General features: G+C 40.8%; 2 protein-coding genes across 4 annotated transcripts; one reads left to right on the forward strand and one right to left on the reverse strand.

Annotated features, from left to right (window-relative positions):
* The first annotated feature begins 1,182 nt into the window (after window positions 1-1,182).
* nab2 (NGFI-A binding protein 2 (EGR1 binding protein 2)) lies at window positions 1,183-11,817 on the forward strand. 2 transcript variants are annotated; one of them, XM_066672397.1, is made up of 7 exons: window positions 1,183-1,658; window positions 3,870-4,796; window positions 6,124-6,257; window positions 6,630-6,696; window positions 7,291-7,420; window positions 7,817-8,005; window positions 10,837-11,817. In XM_066672397.1, exons 2-7 carry the CDS (start codon window positions 3,885-3,887, stop codon window positions 10,920-10,922), a joined length of 1,518 nt encoding a protein of 505 aa, XP_066528494.1. In that variant the 5' UTR covers window positions 1,183-1,658; window positions 3,870-3,884; the 3' UTR covers window positions 10,923-11,817. The 2 variants fall into 2 exon arrangements, with proteins under 2 accessions (XP_066528494.1, XP_066528495.1); XM_066672398.1 differs by lacking the exon at window positions 7,817-8,005.
* Window positions 11,818-12,665: 848 nt separating this feature from the next.
* zgc:113184 (uncharacterized protein LOC553745 homolog) lies at window positions 12,666-18,420 on the reverse strand. Of its 2 annotated transcripts, XM_066672586.1 has the most exons (6): window positions 18,364-18,420; window positions 17,963-18,078; window positions 16,813-17,034; window positions 16,137-16,280; window positions 14,182-14,387; window positions 12,668-13,796 (listed from the first exon to the last, which is right to left on the reverse strand). In XM_066672586.1, exons 3-6 carry the CDS (start codon window positions 16,925-16,927, stop codon window positions 13,623-13,625), a joined length of 639 nt encoding a protein of 212 aa, XP_066528683.1. In that variant the 5' UTR covers window positions 16,928-17,034; window positions 17,963-18,078; window positions 18,364-18,420; the 3' UTR covers window positions 12,668-13,622. The 2 variants fall into 2 exon arrangements, with proteins under 2 accessions (XP_066528684.1, XP_066528683.1); XM_066672587.1 differs by lacking the exons at window positions 16,137-16,280; window positions 18,364-18,420 and having other exon boundaries at window positions 12,666-13,796; window positions 17,963-18,257.
* Window positions 18,421-18,565: the final 145 nt, after the last annotated feature.

Genomic DNA, 18,565 nt, shown 5'->3' on the forward strand with positions numbered 1-18,565 from the left:
AAATAACTACTTTAAAACATACAGACGTGTGCTCACAAGATGAAGAAATCACTGTTTTTCACTTCGAGAATCAACAAAAGCAATGAGTTAAACTGTGTTTATTTTGCAGAGCAATTCAATATGACACAGTCAAAAATTCTGAGTCCTGCGCGAAGCCTCGTCTACTGTATTTAAAGCAGATTGACATCACGGGGGAATCCCACCACTTCATTCTGCGTCACGCGAGGAATCTTACAGCGCGCGGAAATAACTCGAGGCCCCGCCCACAGAGGTGTGTTTTTGGGCCTGCTTTCGTTTCCCACCCATTTCCAGAGAGGACCCGCCCACTTACGCTGGGATTCGTTGGAATCAGAGCGGTAGACTTATTTTGCAATCTGTACGAATAGTGGCCAATAGTTCATTCCGTAACGAAATATTGGCCAATCACAGCACAGAAAGGCGGGGTTTGTCTGAAAACGGGCGCGAAAAACATTAAGCACAGGTAACACTATTTAAAGGACCCTTATCCTGGCTTATTTTATTGTGTTTTGTTATAAAAATGCTTTGTAAAAATAAAAAATAAATAATAAAAAAATCAGAAACATGTAAATATAAAAATTTGATTTTTTTGCCATGTTTGAAAGTAGGCCAGGTTGAAACACTCTTACATTTATCGAGAATGAGTGGACATAAACTGTAAGCTAATGTCTGATATATGCAAATATGAGAATGTGTTACATCACATAAAACGGTGAAATACTCAAAATCAAGACAGTGACAGAAGTGATTAGGACTCCATTTACTCTTTTCCCCACTGATGACAAGTTATTTGTTGCTTGTTCATTTATCTTACAATGTAACAACACTGTTTTCCTAATATTTTGAAATAATTTCTTGTCTTCTTCAGGATTATTAGTTTTAGAAAACTGCTGTAGCCGTTATTCTGACACACAAAGCCAGGCCAACAATAATGTCAGTTATGACACTAATCGAGGAACAATGAGTCCATTATCTCGCTCGGTAGGTGGACACCTCGTGAAGACACATAATAAAATCCTTATCCTAAGCAAATTATATGCAAATTCGTGATGTACTGATGGCACCTTCAACCATGGAATCACCCTTTTATTTGACGTGTTAAAGTGGCCGGAAGTGGGCAGAAATGTAACCAAAAAAAAAAAAACGACGCTGTGAAACCCCGTCCACACTCCTCCACCCTCCCGGCTCTCCGAGGCGCTGTAAGCCGGGAGAGGAAAGCTCTTTTTCGGTCAGATGGCGTGCCGCAGTCCGCCCACAGTTTTCTCTCGCCCACACCACCAGCGAAAAGACTCTCATTAACAACACACACACACACACACACACAAACCATTTCTCTCAGACACATACACTGCAGGAGGAGGCAGGGACACACACATACTCAGTCTCAGAGCATTTTTACCTTTTATCTGGACTTCTGTAACCATGTTAAAACCTCGTAACTGACGATTTAACACCCACTCACTCTGCGTTTCTCTCTGGTACCGAATATACACTACCTTCTTTTTTGAAATGTGAAGGATTTACATGAAAACAGCGACGAGTTCAGTAAAAGGCGAGGTTTTAATAAAAAAGAAACGAGTTGCCGAGGAAAGAGGAGAAGGCGCCTCGAAATTCAACTTCCAAGTTCCTGACTTCGTGAGGTAAGAAAACACACCTCCGAGCCCAGCATTCTTATTTTTCATATTATTCTTTAACGCTGTATTAACATTACCCACTAACAGCTTAAAATATGTTTTTGTTTATGCTCCATGGAGAGGGTCTCTGACATGGGTCTGACCATTAAAATATATTTTGTTAAAAAATCTCTGATAAAAAAACCCTCCTTATTGTAAAATATTAATAAAACAACCCCCCTAAAATACTATTTATATATATATATTAACGTTATTATTGTTATTGTGATTAGGTTTAATACTCTATTGACATTTACCATTCATAGCTTGTTTCCATGAAATTCCAAACTTGTTGCTCTTAATCATCCATGCCTTACCAATGTAACCTTACTCTGTCCAAAAGTTTGTAGACAGTCCTTAGTATGCCAGTATTAAGTTACTTTAATGTGCACCGGTTGCAGGCACACAGGTTCTATTGTGGAATCACAGCTTGTAATATCTCTACAGGGAAGCACGTAATGAAACAGGACTTACATGAGCTTATGGTCACCATACCCAGTGCAATACGCCAGTCAGAGGGGCACAAAGCCCTCAGCACTGGGCTCTAAAGCAGTGATGGAGCACCATCCAATACCTATGGGGTGATTTGTGATGCAGGACTAATCATCCAGTATCACTACTTGATCTCACTGATAGAATATCCTCATGGCTGAATGCCATTAAATCCTCACAGCAATGTTCTACCATCTGATGTAATTTAAAGAGCTGAAACTGTCAATGCAGCAAAAGAGAAACAAAGCTCTAATCAATACAGTTCATGTAGAAAAAAGTGCTGGACAAGCAGACGCCCAGAAACATTTGTCCATACATTGGTCTTATACGTGTCACACAGATATGTGCAAAACCCACAGCCTATATTCAGCATCGTCTTAGAAAAACAGCTGGCTCATTGGTGTCTTAACAGGGCTCATTCAACTTAGTATGATTAAAACCTCAGACATAGTTTAATCCTATTCTTAGATTTAATTGGGTTGTAAGGTGTGATTCATCACAGGAAGTTCTTCTTAGTCCAGGCTTAAGCTCAGATTTAGTCAGTAAATCTGCCCCATAATGTTAAATAATAAGATTAGAATGAGAGCTAATTGAGGGAATAGTACGTATTTTGTGACCACTGTGATTTCTATCACTTATATGATGTTGCTTTTTAAAGTAGAATGCACTTTTTGTGTGTCGTAATAACAACAGAACAGGTAAAATGAGGATACAAAGTGACATAGACTGGGTTTTGGTTTTGAGGAACTTACTGAGTCAGACTTGTTTACAGTGGTGGTCAATGGAACCGGACGTCTGAAGAGCTTAATGTCTCTAAAAAAGGCTCTCTCACATTAAAGTTGTGGAAAATTTAATTAAGTGTTATATTGTTATGTAGAAATGAATAAATCTGGTTCTATTCTCCACAACTATAAAGAAACTAGAGTTCACAAGTTTCCCTACTATCAAACTTTCTGTATCTCAGCCACTGAATTATGCTTAAGTTTAGCAGAAAAATAGGTGGAAATTCTTTTTTTTAATGGTGTAGTTCTGTATTTTTGCATCTAAGAAGGGCCTTATATGTCCCTGATGAACATTTATTTGTCATGCACCCACACAGTGTTTAGTGCTGCAGTGTCATGGTCTCTTGATCACTAGTTTTTAGGAATTTGCTCCCGCCCACATATCAGAAAAAACGAAATGTGGTTAAGCTAACATCTTTTTGTGGATTTTTCAAAGTAAACACAAGTTAACACATCTAACACAGGAATAAAATATGCCATTTTTATGGATGTTAGCAAAAACATAACCCATAAGTTATATACTGGGATGTAATACTTTGCACAAGCCACAAATGTTTTCAATATGTTACAACTAGCAGTGCGTTAAAATGTGTAGAAGTGTATCCTCTGGTGGCTCTACACGAGAAGGCCATAACTTTGTTGACCCCTAAAGTAAACCAACGTGCAGAGATTTATTGGTAGTCATTTTGGAGCATCTTTATTGGTCCGTATTTCATGAAGGTTGCACTCAATATGAATAACATCTCCTGTGTTCAACTTATGTAGCTAGATAGGAACATAGAAACAAACAAACAAACAAACAAACAAATAAATAGATGGAGGGAGGGAGCGCTTTTTTTGAGCCATAACAGTTGTACTTGTTGGGTTTCTTTTAATATTGAATTTATGCTTATGCTCCGTCCAGTTATCGTGTCCCACCATGTCCCTCCCGCGGACTCTCGGCGAGTTGCAGCTGTATCGAGTGTTACAGAGGGCAAATCTGCTGATGTACTATGACACATTCATCCAGCAGGGAGGCGACGATGTGCAGCAGCTGTGCGAGGCTGGAGAGGAGGAGTTTCTGGAGATTATGGCCTTGGTTGGCATGGCGACCAAGCCTTTGCATGTCCGCAGATTGCAGAAAGCCCTGAGAGACTGGGCGTCCAATCCGACGGTCTTCAACCAGCCTCTGTCAACAAATGTGGCTCCTGGAGGAATCCCACTTTTTAAGATAGAGAGCACTGGAGGAACGGGCATCTCAGGGTCCAGAAAGTCGTTAAGCAATGGTCAGCCAGGGTCTCCGTGTGACAGAGAGGATCAAGGAGCCTGTCTCACACCTCTAAGAGATAATGGAAGTCCCCGAAGCCCCTGCTCTCAAGCTTCTCCTCTACCACAAGATCATATTTATCGAGATAAGCTGAGCCCCATGGAGCCTCACTGGCTCAGCCCAGATTTAGACGGAAGTGTAGTAGCTGAAGAAGACCACCCCAGCCCTCCCCTGCCTCTCACAGCTCACTCTCGGCCCCTCGGCCTCTCCACCCCGCCCACATCTTCATCCTCCTCCTCCTCGTCTACTGCCGCCTCACCTTGGCCGGGAGGTCACCTGGAGTCTGAGACGGTGCGAGCCGTGTGTGAGAGTGTAGACAGGCTCCTCAGGACCCTGCCCCAGGCTGAGCCCGGCGAGGTCAACACTCTCCTCAGGCTCAACAAGAAGCTAGCAAAGACGGTGGGCCACATCTTCAACTTGGAGCCCAACGACAAGAGCAAAGAAGAGGAGATCCGCAAGTACAGCCTCATCTACGGACGCTTCGACTCCAAGAGGAGAGAGGGCAAACAGCTCACGCATCACGAGGTAGTGTATTGAACATACATACCACATCTAAATAGTCCCAAAGCTATACATAAACAATAATCTATTTGGTAAAATAAAATATGAATATTTTATCAATAATTTTAGCCTGAGAATTAGAGACTAGTCCAGAAGTAAAATATGTAAATACTGTGATTTATGTGGTCAAACAGCAGTCTATATATTGAGTGTTTCAGTGTTATTCAGGGTACTTTAAAGGTACAGAATTTCTGTTCATGAGAAAGCCACCAAAAACTATAAATACAATAAGAATTATTCAGCACTTTGTTGAATAACCAGTAAACAAGCACTAATTCTGCTCTATTGGTATTAAAACATGTAGCGGCTATAACTCTAACTCACTCAGATAAATAGAACTGATCACAATAGTCGTAAGATAGTCTTAAGATCATCTCTCTTTTTTCTGAAATAAATGTAACAAAGATGAAAGGAACAAAAGGGGAAATCAGAGTTACCTCGCTGACTGGATTCTTTCAGCTCCACCAATATACCGCATGCCCCATCAGTCCCCAAGGAACCCAGGGAGATGTGATGGTGGACAAAAACAGTGGAGAACCAGTTGATTGAATGTTTATTATATTTTTACATTATTTGAACATTTGTGGGATGTTTGGGGGGAAAATGTGATTAAGAAACTTGATTCCTGCTGCATGAATTCTCAAAAGGCCCATGTCCTATAAATCCTACACATATATGTATTATGTTTGTGTGGTATGATGTATTTGAAGTAAACACTTTGTTACTGCCACTTTCCTCTTCAGACTGACATCTGTAAATGAGCTTCATTCTTACTGCTCTGACTGCCTTCATTCACACAGTAGCCCGGGCTGAAACAGTCATTATTCCTCAGTTTGAGTTATAATCAGGCGAGGCTTTACTGCAGTGCCTCCATCTTGTGCCTGTAATTTTATCGTTGTTACTGAATAATAAGCCTTCAGGATGTATGCACAGGGGTTTATTTTATGTTAAATACAATTATTCAGAGATTGATTTAACACATACTGCCTTAGAAGCCTCAGATTTAAATATAGTAGCTTATTTAAAAAAAAAAGTCTAATTAAAAACATGTATCTTAATTTTTTTTCAATTTCTAGTTTACTACATCATTGGAACACAGGAGTTGTCCCTCACACTGTGTGAAAGAACCAATATAAATGCTCCAAAATTATTTGGAATAAAATCTTTTTACTTACACTTTCATTTAAAGTTAAGAAAGTGGGGGATACATGTTTTTAATTAGACAGCGATGATATGCACCTTGACAAATACAGTGTGTATAAACATTAATATACTTTATTTTCTTGTGTAGATGATCATCAATGAAGCAGCTGCTCAGTTCTGTATCAGGGACAATGCTCTCTTATTAAGAAGAGTGGAGCTGTTTTCTCTCGCCCGGCAGGTCGCAAGAGAATGTGCCTACACCTCGACACTTAAACACACCAGGTCAGAAAAATGTAAAAATTAAACAACAAAGCAACATATTAATGGAGCAATTAGTCATTTTTACCACCAAAAAGAAGCAAAAAGCTACTCATGAAAGAATTATTAGTCATTTACATATTTCCCTGTGAAATGCTGAATGAAAAGCTTTGCATTCCCTGATTTAACCTATTTATTCTTCATAAAGTGGGTCCCTCATGTGGAGGTGGCCATGTTTAAAAGAGGAATGACATTTCTCATTCGCTATTATTGCATTTTCTTGTTTTTGTACTCTATTCTCTCGCTGTTCCCTCATTATCTGCAGTAAGGGCTTAATCGCTATGACAGTCATTCTTTGTCATTCTTTGAATGTTGATGTACTCACTGTTATCTCAGGAACAACCCCGAGGACCTCAGTGCGACCTCCACGGACCCAGCAGCTCCAAAGAGAATAAAACTTGAGGTAAGTGCTTCTAAAATACATTATTCATTCACAAATACTTAACGTATCATTGTTTAATCACAGTATTTTTGCTGCAACTACACAACACAGTGTGAATTACATGTAATCAGGGGAATTCCATTCAGTTTCCATTAGTGGTTCTCACCCACCTGAGCGCCTGTGGCCAGCGCTTGACGTTGTAACCCTTTGGTCTTTTTTTTTGACATTGATTTGTTTCTCTAAATTTCTCTTGGTTGATCGACTACATTTGAGGTGAGGGACAAGTAAGAACCTTTTTGTAAAATGTACATAAAAAGTAACTATTAATCTAATAACACCACCATTTCTAACTGGAATAGCATGTGGTGGTGTGTCAGTGTTGGAAGCCAAGAAGACCAAGAAATTGTTATAGTAGAAGTGAAACACATATGTGGGGGGCAACTTCTAATCATTGGATCTGTCAGTCAGATGTTTGAACAGTTTTTGGGTGTCTATGTTCCTGGTTACGTCTGTGTGTCGTAAAAAAGCAGCTTGAATGATTTAAAAATGATTTTGAATGAAAAAAGTTTTGATCTGATTGTGATGAGTGGCTTTAAAAAAAGTATATTTTTTCAGATCACAGACTCAGATGTTATTAACCCTGTACGTGGCCCTAAAGGCTCTGATGCGGTTCCCCACTGTAACCTCAGGCCAGCGGCTGATGAGGACAGCCTATCAGGAGAGAGTCTGGACAGTTTAACACAAGGTAATGGTTCAGTGGTTGGTTAAAGATGTAGTGGGTAACACCACAGCTTTCCACACAGCTGACTTAGGTTCATTTCCCAGCTTAGGCAGGAATACCATGCTTTAACAGAAACAGCCCTTGGACAAGTCTCAACATTGCTCTCCATTGCAAGTTGCTTTGAATAAGAATATCTGCCAAATGCCAGAAAATGATGAATGTATATGTAAGTCACGATGTGCTTGAATGAAAAGTGTAAACGTGGCATTTCTGTGCCATTAAAATCCGTGAAAATGTGCCATAAATCATCGACATTTTCTGTTGCTTTTTTGCTGTAAATTTCCATGGCTTTCAACAGGCTTTTACAGAAAGATGCTGTTGTTCCTGTGTGTCTTCACTGTGTGTGTGTGTGTTTGATAGATGTAGGCCCACAGTTGCTCCCTTCCTCCTCATCCCCCCGCCCCCTCACCGACACTATCGGTCCTGCCTCCTGGAGTCGGCAGCTCATGCAGCAAACGCTCATGGACGAGGGCCTGCGATTGGCTAGAATGGTGTCACGTGACCACGTGGGAAAGGTCAGCCTAGGGTCAGAGAAGAGACAGACTTCAGGTGAATACTAGACTTTTCAGCACTATTTTATTTTGTGACTCTGAGATAAAAAATAAAAACAAACCAATGTCAGGGAGTGACTTTTAAAAGTTGTAGGTCTATTACGCATTCAGTAATGTTGAGGTCTGGGTTCTGAGGCTGCCAGTCCATTCTGTGTGTGTGTGTGTGTGTGTGTGTCTATTTCTTTTCGGCAGTTAGCCAGCCGGACAACTCCACATTCTTTGTCGTCACTGTGGAAAGATGTAAACAAACAGCGGTGGATGTGTTCAGATCTGAAGCGAGGGTGGAGCATGATTTTCCCTTCTCTTTCCCATAGATGAAAACTTTAAGTGTTGTGCATCTGAAGGGTCTTGTGTGGTTCTTAGGAATCCCATTTTCTTCAGTTTTGTGGCTTTCCTCTTTCTTTTGAAACAGCATTATCTCATATCTCCTCAGAAATGTCGACTGAAAATATATAACACAAATGAAAATGAAATGATATGATGAACGAATGATTTTTGCAAAGTAATGTATTTAAAGGAGCACTACCTTAATTACGTATATGTATACCTTAAAATTACATCTTTAAAACCACAGTGAGGCTTTTCTCACCTGTAATAGGGAGAAGAGAGCCACTGTGCTTAGTACTCTGGACGTACCACTGCAGAAACAACACTATGTAACTTTTGAAAGGAGGGCCCCTCCCTTTGAAACTGATGCCACTGATTTCACAGAGTGCTATAAAAATGAATTACACTAGGGGGAGCCCCAGGAGCATACGGGGAAAGAACTTACCTAGTGTTCCTTTAATGTAAAGAAAAGCTATATTTTGCCATGTTTGAGACAAAAAAAAGTCTTTAAAAAAAAAAGACTTTATATACAAAAGCAAAGGGGACATGATGGAGAATCTACTGAATAGGAAATGGCCTCAGGGTCAATGTGTCTGTATTTTAAAAACATAGGTTCAAAACTACATTTTTGAAGAAGACCTTTCAGATGCAAACATCTTTGTGAAAGCTTGTGGCTATGGGGGGATCATGCTAGAGAGGAAGCAACAGAGGGAGGGAGAGAATGAAAAAAAAGAGAAAGAGAGAAAAAAAAGAAAGCTGTATGGGTGGATGGGGCCACAGGAAGTGATGTGGGGGCGGTAAATTGGAGCTCCCCCCTCCCTCTCTGACGTCAAAGCTTGTGAGAATGTGTGAGTGGAAGGCGGGATGGATGGATAGAGAGAGAGAGAGAGAGTGTGGGCGAAGGAGTGGGAGGGAGTGAGAAGGGCGTCGCATTGACTCATAGAAAGACGGAATAAAAATAAAACACGTGGGCAGGGAAAGGGTGCAGTCTCTTATTTCTCTCCCTTTCTTTCTTTTTTCTTTTTTCTTTCTTTCTCTCACTCTCTCTCTCTCAATTCCTCTCTCGTTCTCTCTCTCCCTCCTTGCACTTAATGAGAGAAAAGTAAAAGTTAGTTTTGTAACGTCTCCAACTTTCACTTACATCCGTCCTTCTCTCACTCAGGAAAACGTGTGTGTATATATGAGCTCATCACTTCAACTCACTGTCACTCATTCACTCACAGTGTACATCTTTGTGATGCTTAGCTGTAAATTTATTAGAGTAAAATACACAGACATAAATATGTCAAAGCCCTTGTAGACAACGGTTATCATCAGTCAATTCAGATATAATCGCTACAGAGAAACATTCGGGCTGTGGATCAGTGGAAATGTGATTTCTGCAGTGAACAATTTCATGGCTTGTCTTTCATAAATAAATATATGAAGAATCTCTTTAATATGCCCTTACAAGTCCAGCAGAATGCATTTTTAATGACATTATTTTGATGAATCAACATGTGACCCTGCTCTGTTGTGACAATGAGTCTGTTATTAGCATTCTGTTGAAAATCCTAATGAATAAACCTCAATATGGGTGGCACAGTGGTGCAGCAGGTAGTGTCTCTGTCACAGCTCCAGGGACCTGTAGGGTGTGGGTTTGAGTCCCGCTCCGGGTGACTGTCTGTGAGGAGTGTGGTGTGTTCTCTCTGTGTCTGTGAGGGTTTCCTCCGGGTGACTGTCTGTGAGGAGTGTGGTGTGTTCTCTCTGTGTCTGTGAGGGTTTCCTCCGGGTGACTGTCTGTAAGGAGTGTGGTGTGTTCTCCCTGTGTCTGCGTGGGTTTCCTCTGGGTGACTGTCTGTGAGGAGTGTGGTGTGTTCTCTCTGTGTCTGTGAGGGTTTCCTCCGGGTGACTGTCTGTGAGGAGTGTGGTGTGTTCTCCCGGTGTCTGCGTGGGTTTCCTCTGGGTGACTGTCTGTGAGGAGTGTGGTGTGTTCTCTCTGTGTCTGCATGGGTTTGCTCCGGGTGACTGTCTGTTAGGAGTGTGGTGTGTTCTCCCTGTGTCTGCGTGGGTTTCCTCCGGGTGCTCTGGTTTCCTCCCACAGTTCAAAAACACACGTTGGTAGGTGGATTGGAGACTCAAAAGTGTCCGTAGGTGTGAGTGTATGTCGCCCTGTGAAGGACTAGCGCCTCCTCCAGGGTGTGTTCCTGCCTTGCGCCCAGTGATTCCAGGTAGGCTCTGGACCCACTGTGACCCTGAATTGGATAAGTGTTACAGATAATGAATGAATGAATAAACTTTTTTTTTAGGTTTCCACAGGAATTGAGTTATCTGGCTAACTGAGAAATCCTAATTTGTGAAACAGCCCCTTGGCCCTCAACTTAGATTATAGTTGCAATATTACACTGAAAAATTGCAATTAGATATTTTTCTCAAATTATTCAACTCATTATGCTTTCATTATTTACATTTTTAATGGTAAGATCCTATTTTCTCAGTATTAATTCATACTTCTCTTTGCAGAGACTGAATGCAAAGTGTCTGAGAGACGAGGATTAAGCTCGTCCTACCGGAGCGGGAGTCCCACAATCACCAAAGACGAGTCTTAACTCTCATCAAGCTCCAGTCTCTCTCGCAGCTCAACTCAGGTCTCACAACCCTCCAGCCCTCCGCAGATATACATCCATTCTCCTAAGACGTGTTGCAACCCAACACGCACACAGCTGAACACATTTCATCAGTAGACATTAATGGCACAGGACCTCCAGAACTGTGCAACGCCCGAGACTTTAGCTGATTTAATCTCCAGGTATTCATCACATCAACATGTATTTAACTGGAAATTACACAAAAAAGTCTCTAGCTGTTGAGAAGCTGGCACTAGGAAAAGGAAACAGACACAAAAGAAGAACTCTGGGACATTTCTTTTGAATAATTCTCCAGAAAAAAGAAGACTGGTAAGAAAACATCTATTAGAATAGGTTTCTGTTGTAATTCAGTAAATGACTTAAAATGAGGAAGAATCCAGAAGAAGGTTTCTTGTAAATACACAGTTTCCCTTTCTTTCAATGTCTTTTAATAACAACAGCAACCAGTGTTTCTGTCTCCTGACTAATATAGAACTTTAGTTTAACTGCAGTTTAAAAGTATAACTTTTTACCAGGTGCTAATTCTGAGTCACATTTAGAAAAACTGTAGAAATAGATTCTAACATGGTCAAACTTAGCCTGCTTCTACCTGACGTCAGAGAACTGTTTGACCCATATTATTCATATAAAAACATTTTAACACTAATATACTAAGATAAAACACACATACATCAACTGTAGTCAACCCCTGGGGACATCTTTCTGTGTTTATCTTTTCGTACCTGCAGGTAAAACCCAACATACAGGAAAAACCATAATGTTTTTAACTGGTTTCAATGGCAGTAGATTGTACACCACTGCTCTGTCTCATAGTAGAGATTGTTGTTGACATAATTGCATCAGATAATTTATTTTTTAATATTCTCAATAAATGGTATTTTATTGTTTTGTTTTGTTTTTTCCTTTTGTTGATGTACAATCTCCATAAACAAGCATTCACCAGTAGAATGGGATCCTCTAGAGCAGCGGCAAATGAGCCTCAGCACTTCAAGCACTATGCAAAGAGTCTGCCAAAGGAGTATTAAGCCTCCCAAGTCTGGGCTGTGGAGCAGTGGGACTGTGTTTTCTGGAGTGACTGTGCACTAATACTTTTGAAATGATGTGTTAGACAGAATCAATCATTCACCATCAGTGACTTTACTAGTGTTGGTGGCTGAATGCCAGAAGTGTCCCATTACATCTCAGAAAGGTACAGAACGGTAGAAACTGTTTTTCCTGTTTAATCCCTCACATTTTAGAGATGTCATATGAGCTGATGTCCAAATATGTCTTTCTCTCCCACTCCCCTGCCCACGCATGCCACCCAGGTGTTTCCCTTTGCTCTCATTGGCTGTCGAGGGCCGGTGACGTCCGCTGTTTACACCTGATCTGTGTTGACGTCACCGGCCGGGAGATAGCTGGGTTAAATATAGAGAGACTGGACCGGCCACGGGCGAGAGCATCATGACTGAGGATGACAGTGGTAAAATGACTGCGGTAACAAGAGTGATAATATGACAATAGGCCTGAAGATGATAATAATCTTCCTGAAAAATTACATAAACACATAATGTCCCTGTTTATTTCACATTACGGCACTAATGGCCTAGGCCTGTGATTTATACAAAGAAAACAGCAATGAATCATGCTGATTATGTCATTATTTTAATACAATTATTCATCATTATTAAAATTAATAGTCAGAACCAGTCGACTTCAAGCGAGTTTGTAGACACCTCTTAGAACGAGCACCATCCACAGCTTTATCATGAGTTGGATTGGTGTTTGTGTTCAAGAACTAGTCTAGTTTCAGACCCAGTTAATGTTTATGTGGCTGTATGCAATCAAATCCCTACAGTAATGTTGCAACTTCTAGTGAAAAGCTTTCCTGGAGCAAAGCTATTGCTGCAGCAGGGGATCAATGATCAATTATTTCAAACTAATTTAAATATATGCTTTTATTTTTTTATGCTAGACACAAAGAAAAAACAAACAGCCTCAGACAAGAATTCATTCAGAGTGTGTGTCACTCATGAAAACGTCTGTTTACAATCTTTTAAACCTTTAGGTCATGACATAAAGCCTATAATAAGTAACTTATTTTTTGTTTTAATAAAATGTAACCATTCAATACTGACTTTGCTTCACTGTGGGAGGGTGTTTTGTAGTGTGTTTGCGCCACCTTGTGGAGGAGTGTTCGGCTTCTTAGGAAACATGCTGCTCTGTAATTCACTTCCGTTTAATGCAAAACTTTGTACAAATGCAGAACAACTTAAATACTTTACAGTCGCTGACTCAATCAAGCTTTGATCTCTTTTTTCTATTAAATATTTTAAACAGAATTTTTACAAAGTTTACACCTTTTACAATGAATGGGGAGCTACAGAAATGTTCCAAAAGTCTTTGGAAATATTTAAAATCCATTAAGCTTCAATCAAATTTAAGAAAATCCTTTACTTGTTCTGCCGGGTTAATATTTAGGAGGATCAAGCTTTATCCAGACAACATAATTAAACATGAAGAGGTCTTCAATGGAGCTCATCTGTTGTTGATGTAAAAATATATAGCTTGATGCTGAAGGCTCTGAATTGTGTGTGTGTGTGTGTGTGTGAGTGTGTGAGAGAGAGAGAGAGAGAGAGAGAGAGAGAGAGAGAGTGAGAGAGAGAGAGAGAGAGATTAAATTCAGCTGGTGTGCGTGGTGAGATGGCGTAGAAAATCTCCTGCGGTAGTGGTGTGTCCAGGAAACACAGCGTGGCAGAACTCGCACACCTGAGACTGCAGAGTGAACCCCGATACCTGGAGACCTCCAGCTTGACTCAGGATCTCACTGTTTAGAAATGAGGAGGACCATGGCCTCTGGATAAAAGAGAGTACATGTTTAAGGAAGCAATTCATCATTTTCTCCATTTATTCTTTTCACATTATGAAACAGCATATATACTGACACCCAGTGGCCAATATTTAGCGTTTAGCGTTCAGGAACTACAAAGCATTTTGATTTTTTCATCTAATTAGTTGCACTTTTTAGAAAAAAATAATATTAGGATTAAAGAATATTGTACAAACAAGTAACTTCATTTTCAAATAAATAAAGTGAAAAAAACCCAATCTGGATGTCTTCAAGCTTCATACCAGGAAATACAGGGTGTCTACTTTTAGAAGTGACAAAAATAGTCAGCTTATTCACCAGAAGGAAAAAAAGGAAGTTAAAGTCACAGATCTAAAGGTGATTATTATTTACCCGAGCATGTTTTGGTGGCTGGCTACTGTGCCATTTTTCCTCTGCTTGTCTTAACTCCTCCACTATACTGGACTCTGGGGCCTCATTCTGTGTCTGAGATTCCACAGACAGCATTTTATCTTGGTTTTTTAATCTCGTTTCCCCTGGAATTGTGTCAAGCTGTAGACTATACATGGCTCCAGTGACTGGAGATATATCTGTGTTACCTAAAACACAACAAATAAGGAGAGAGTAGAATTAAGATTCACAAGGTTTTGTAAGAAACAAGATAAGTGCTGGCTACCTTAGAAACCCTATATAGATAAACCTAATATAAACAGGTAACACCTTTACTGTGGATTTTGCCTTTAATTTGGAGAAACAGCATACACACAAATTAATACAGGCACCCCATTTGTAATGAGTAAATTCCATGTTCTTGCGTATAGTTTCTATAATGCATTCATTCATTCATTGTCTGTAAACGCTTTTCCAGTTCAGGGTCACGGTGGGTCCAGAGCCTTCCTGGAATCATTGGGCGCAAGGCAGGAACACACACTGGAGGGGGTGCTAGTCTTTCAGAGGGCGGCACACACTCACATATTCGCTCACACACTCACACTAACGGACCTATTTTAGTCACCAATCCACCTACCAACGTGTGCTTTTGGAGAGTGGGAGGAGACCAGAGCACCCGGAGGACACCCACGCAGACACAGGGAGAGCACACCACACTCCTCACAGACAGTCACCCGAAGGAAACCCACGCAGACACAAGGAGAACACACCACACTCCTCACAGACAGTCACCCGGAGGAAACCCACGCAGACACAGTGAAAACACACCACACTTCTCACAGACACGGAGGAAACCCACGCAGACACAAGGAGAACACACCACACTCCTCACAGACAGTCACCCAGAGGAAACCCATGCAGACACAGGGAGAACACACCACACTCCTCACAGACAGTCACCTGAAGGAAACCCATGCAGACACAGGGAGAACACATCACACTCCTCACAGACAGTCACCCGAAGGAAACCCACGCAGACAGAGAAAACACACCACACTCCTCACAGACAGTCACCTGAAGGAAACCCACGCAGACACAGGGAGAACACACCACACTCCTCACAGACAGTCACCCAGAGGAAACCCACACAGACACAGGGAGAACACACCACACTCCTCACAGACAGTTACCCCGAGGAAACCCACGCAGACACAGAGAGAACACACCACACTCCTCACAGACAGTCACCCGGAGGAAACCCACACAGACACAGGGAGAACACACCACACTCCTCACAGACAGTCACCTGGAGGAAACCCACGCAGACACAGAGAGAACACACCACACTCCTGACAGTCACCCGGAGGCAACCCACGCAGACACAGGGAGAACACACCACACTCCTCACAGACAGTCACCCGGAGGAAACCCACACAGACACAGGGAGAACACACCACACTCCTCACAGACAGTTACCCCGAGGAAACCCACGCAGACACAGAGAGAACACACCACACTCCTCACAGACAGTCACCCGGAGGAAACCCACACAGACACAGGGAGAACACACCACACTCCTCACAGACAGTCACCTGGAGGAAACCCACGCAGACACAGAGAGAACACACCACACTCCTGACAGTCACCCGGAGGCAACCCACGCAGACACAGAGAGAACACACCACACTCCTGACAGACAGTCACCCGGAGGCAACCCACGCAGACACAGAGAGAACACGCCACACTCCTCACAGACAGTCACCCAGAGCGGGACTTGAACCCACAACCTCCAGGTCCCTGGAGCTGTATTAGTTTCTATAATCTCCATTCAAAAACTGTTAACCAATAGAACCAAGACTCTCAAATGATGGAACTAAACCCAGTACCACAAACATCAGCACTTCATCTCACTAAAACTTGTTTGGTAAAATGCCATCAAATCTTCAAAGCAAAAATACCTCCAGTGTGTAGTGTAAGGGGCTGTGTTTGAGCGGCTTGAGCACAAACATGAGGATAATTCAAGTTCTCATGATCATCATCTGTGCACTGGACTGGGATCGAAACCAAGTCTTCAAGTTCTCCGTTAGAAACAGGCGTTAGACCTGAGGTCCGAATTACAACAGATTTATTACAACAAACTAATAGGGGGTGAATTGTAACAAGAAAACTTATATGAGTTCAGTTATATTAATCAAAAACATTTAAATGCTCCTGTATCATCAGCCTTTTGCATTCACTGTGCCAATGTGTCATGTCAAATTGTTCCTGTCTACTTATGTATCAGACTCAGACACATGCAAATATATGATTAATATGATTGTCTAATTCTAACTCTAATTCTCAAATGAAGTATAAAGCATTCATGGATTAGAACAAGTCTAATATCAATGCACACTGCTCTGTTTACTGCATTCAAAACAAAGTGTACAATAACCCTGGGGTCTAATCTCTTTGTACATGTATAAATAACATAATTTATATTTCTTTAGCTTTCTGTTTTTCTGTTACTATTCTTTAGTTTTCTGGTGATTAATATCTTCTTGTTCTCTTATCTTAATTATTTTCAAACATATCTATACACCACATGATTGGCATAGGATATTTTACATGTTACCCATGTATAATTACAATTACCCTGTTGTCTTCTGAGAGCCTCAGTAAGATGCTGTAACATTGCAGCTTGCTTTAAACAGAGCGCCTGGAGCCGGAGAAACTCCTGATACAGAGCTGTGTATGCTTCCTCCATCATGAAAAACTGTTCCTCAAACTTTAGCTGATGTTATGCATTAATTACTCAGCGTAGCTGTTATTACGCACAGTCTGTCCTCTGGATCAGGCAGTAGAACAAAGAGTACGCTGAAAATAGAAAGGAAGAACCATTTTAGTAATCATTATCTGATTAAAACTCTGACTCACGGTGAGTTTAACTCAGTTACCAAAATAACATGAAACAACTTCTTCATATTGCAATTAAGCAGATATTTTTCAAATCTTACATTTTAAAATGTAGTTTTTTAAGCTGCACAATGTAAAGTCCTGTCAAATTATTGGCTTAAAAAACAAAAACAACACCACAGACACACACTCTTACAATCCTTTTTTATTCCTTCTCCTTTCAATTTCAATTTCAATTCAACCACAACAAATTACACAGAACCGGAATGTAGCATTTAAACACTATTATTGGTTCAAAATATAGGCTAACATTCACTTCCCAGTCCATAAAACTAAAACAGTTAATTAAACAGTAAGTTTTGCATTCTCTGTATTTTGTTATACCTCTGTACATTATCACAGATCTGCACACACACACACACTGAAGTTATAAACAGCGTTTCAGACCCAGATTATGGTAGTTTGAGGTCTTGCAGCCTCAGAACATCAGAACAAGGCTCATTTACACAACGTTTTAAACCCACAGCTACAAAAACAGCGTGGGATAAACAATAAATAAAGTAAATATGAATCTGTTGGGGAATTTTTGGGGTACATTAAAAGTACACAAATACAAAACGCATAGAAACATCTGATAAAATTACCCAAATATCCGATTTCGGTCTTAATGTTATTTGAAAAAAAAATCTATAATCGTTTGAGAGAAACAAACAAATACCAAGTTTAAATTGACTTAATTTTTCCGTTCCACCTTAAAAGAAACAGAAGTTGCATATAAACAACCTTACCATTTAAGGTGGAACTAAGAAAAAAAAAGAAGTTGGCGAAATAAGTTTTACCTCAACGAATAAGGATAAAAGACTTATACAAAACATCCTCGTTTACTTACATTAACACACGCGAAAATATCCAGAGAAAATGCCGTGTTCAGAATTTTTTTAAATTCTCCTCTGAGGTGACTTTTGCTGTAAATCCAGGGAGGGGAGAGAAAACGGGAACTGAAACCTGCACAGATGACGTATCACTGTAGGAGGAGGAAAGTGTGTGGATTTGAACTGAACTCACTGTCCTCATGTGGTTGATTCCAACATCTAATGTAAAGCCCTTTACTAGGGTGACCAGATCTGAAATGGTAAAAAAGAGGACACGTCTCGGGCGGGGGGTGATGAGGTCACGCCCCTCGCTGTCGTTGTATGCTTAGCTGAACCCATGTGTGCTTTTAGGTCCTTTACACCTTTCTTTGCTGCACAAAACATGGGAATTTCTTTTGTAATTCATCCGAGAACTTACATTTACGTTTCGGCATAGCTGCTCGAGATGAGGGTAGGTACATGAGCTTTGCCTGACGTAAACAAGGACTACTGACGTGCAGACTGAACAATTAAATGTTTACAGAGAAGGTAATCGACCAATAACGGTAGCGCTACAGTCAGACCGTCCAATCAGAAAATGTTTGGCTACTTCACCACGCCTCCTTCTCACTAAGCGAACC

This window comes from Hoplias malabaricus, chromosome 5 (assembly GCF_029633855.1).
Source record: "Hoplias malabaricus isolate fHopMal1 chromosome 5, fHopMal1.hap1, whole genome shotgun sequence".
Classification (NCBI taxonomy): Eukaryota; Metazoa; Chordata; class Actinopteri; order Characiformes; family Erythrinidae; genus Hoplias; species Hoplias malabaricus.

What these genes read in the sequence shown, in the direction of transcription:
- nab2 (XM_066672397.1), top strand. Translation starts at nt 3,885, where the DNA reads ATGTCCCTCCCGCGGACTCTCGGCGAGTTGCAGCTGTATCGAGTGTTA. An exon ending in AACAGCTCACGCATCACGAG is followed by an intron (nt 4,797 to 6,123) that starts GTAGTGTATTGA and finishes TTTCTTGTGTAG; the next exon opens with ATGATCATCAATGAAGCAGC. An exon ending in TCGACACTTAAACACACCAG is followed by an intron (nt 6,258 to 6,629) that starts GTCAGAAAAATG and finishes CTGTTATCTCAG; the next exon opens with GAACAACCCCGAGGACCTCA.
- zgc:113184 (XM_066672586.1), bottom strand. Translation starts at nt 16,927, where the DNA reads ATGATGGAGGAAGCATACACAGCTCTGTATCAGGAGTTTCTCCGGCTC. An exon ending in CCTTACACTACACACTGGAG is followed by an intron (nt 14,388 to 16,136) that starts GTATTTTTGCTT and finishes GTTGTGTTTTAG; the next exon opens with GTAACACAGATATATCTCCA. An exon ending in AGCCACCAAAACATGCTCGG is followed by an intron (nt 13,797 to 14,181) that starts GTAAATAATAAT and finishes TCTTTTATCCAG; the next exon opens with AGGCCATGGTCCTCCTCATT.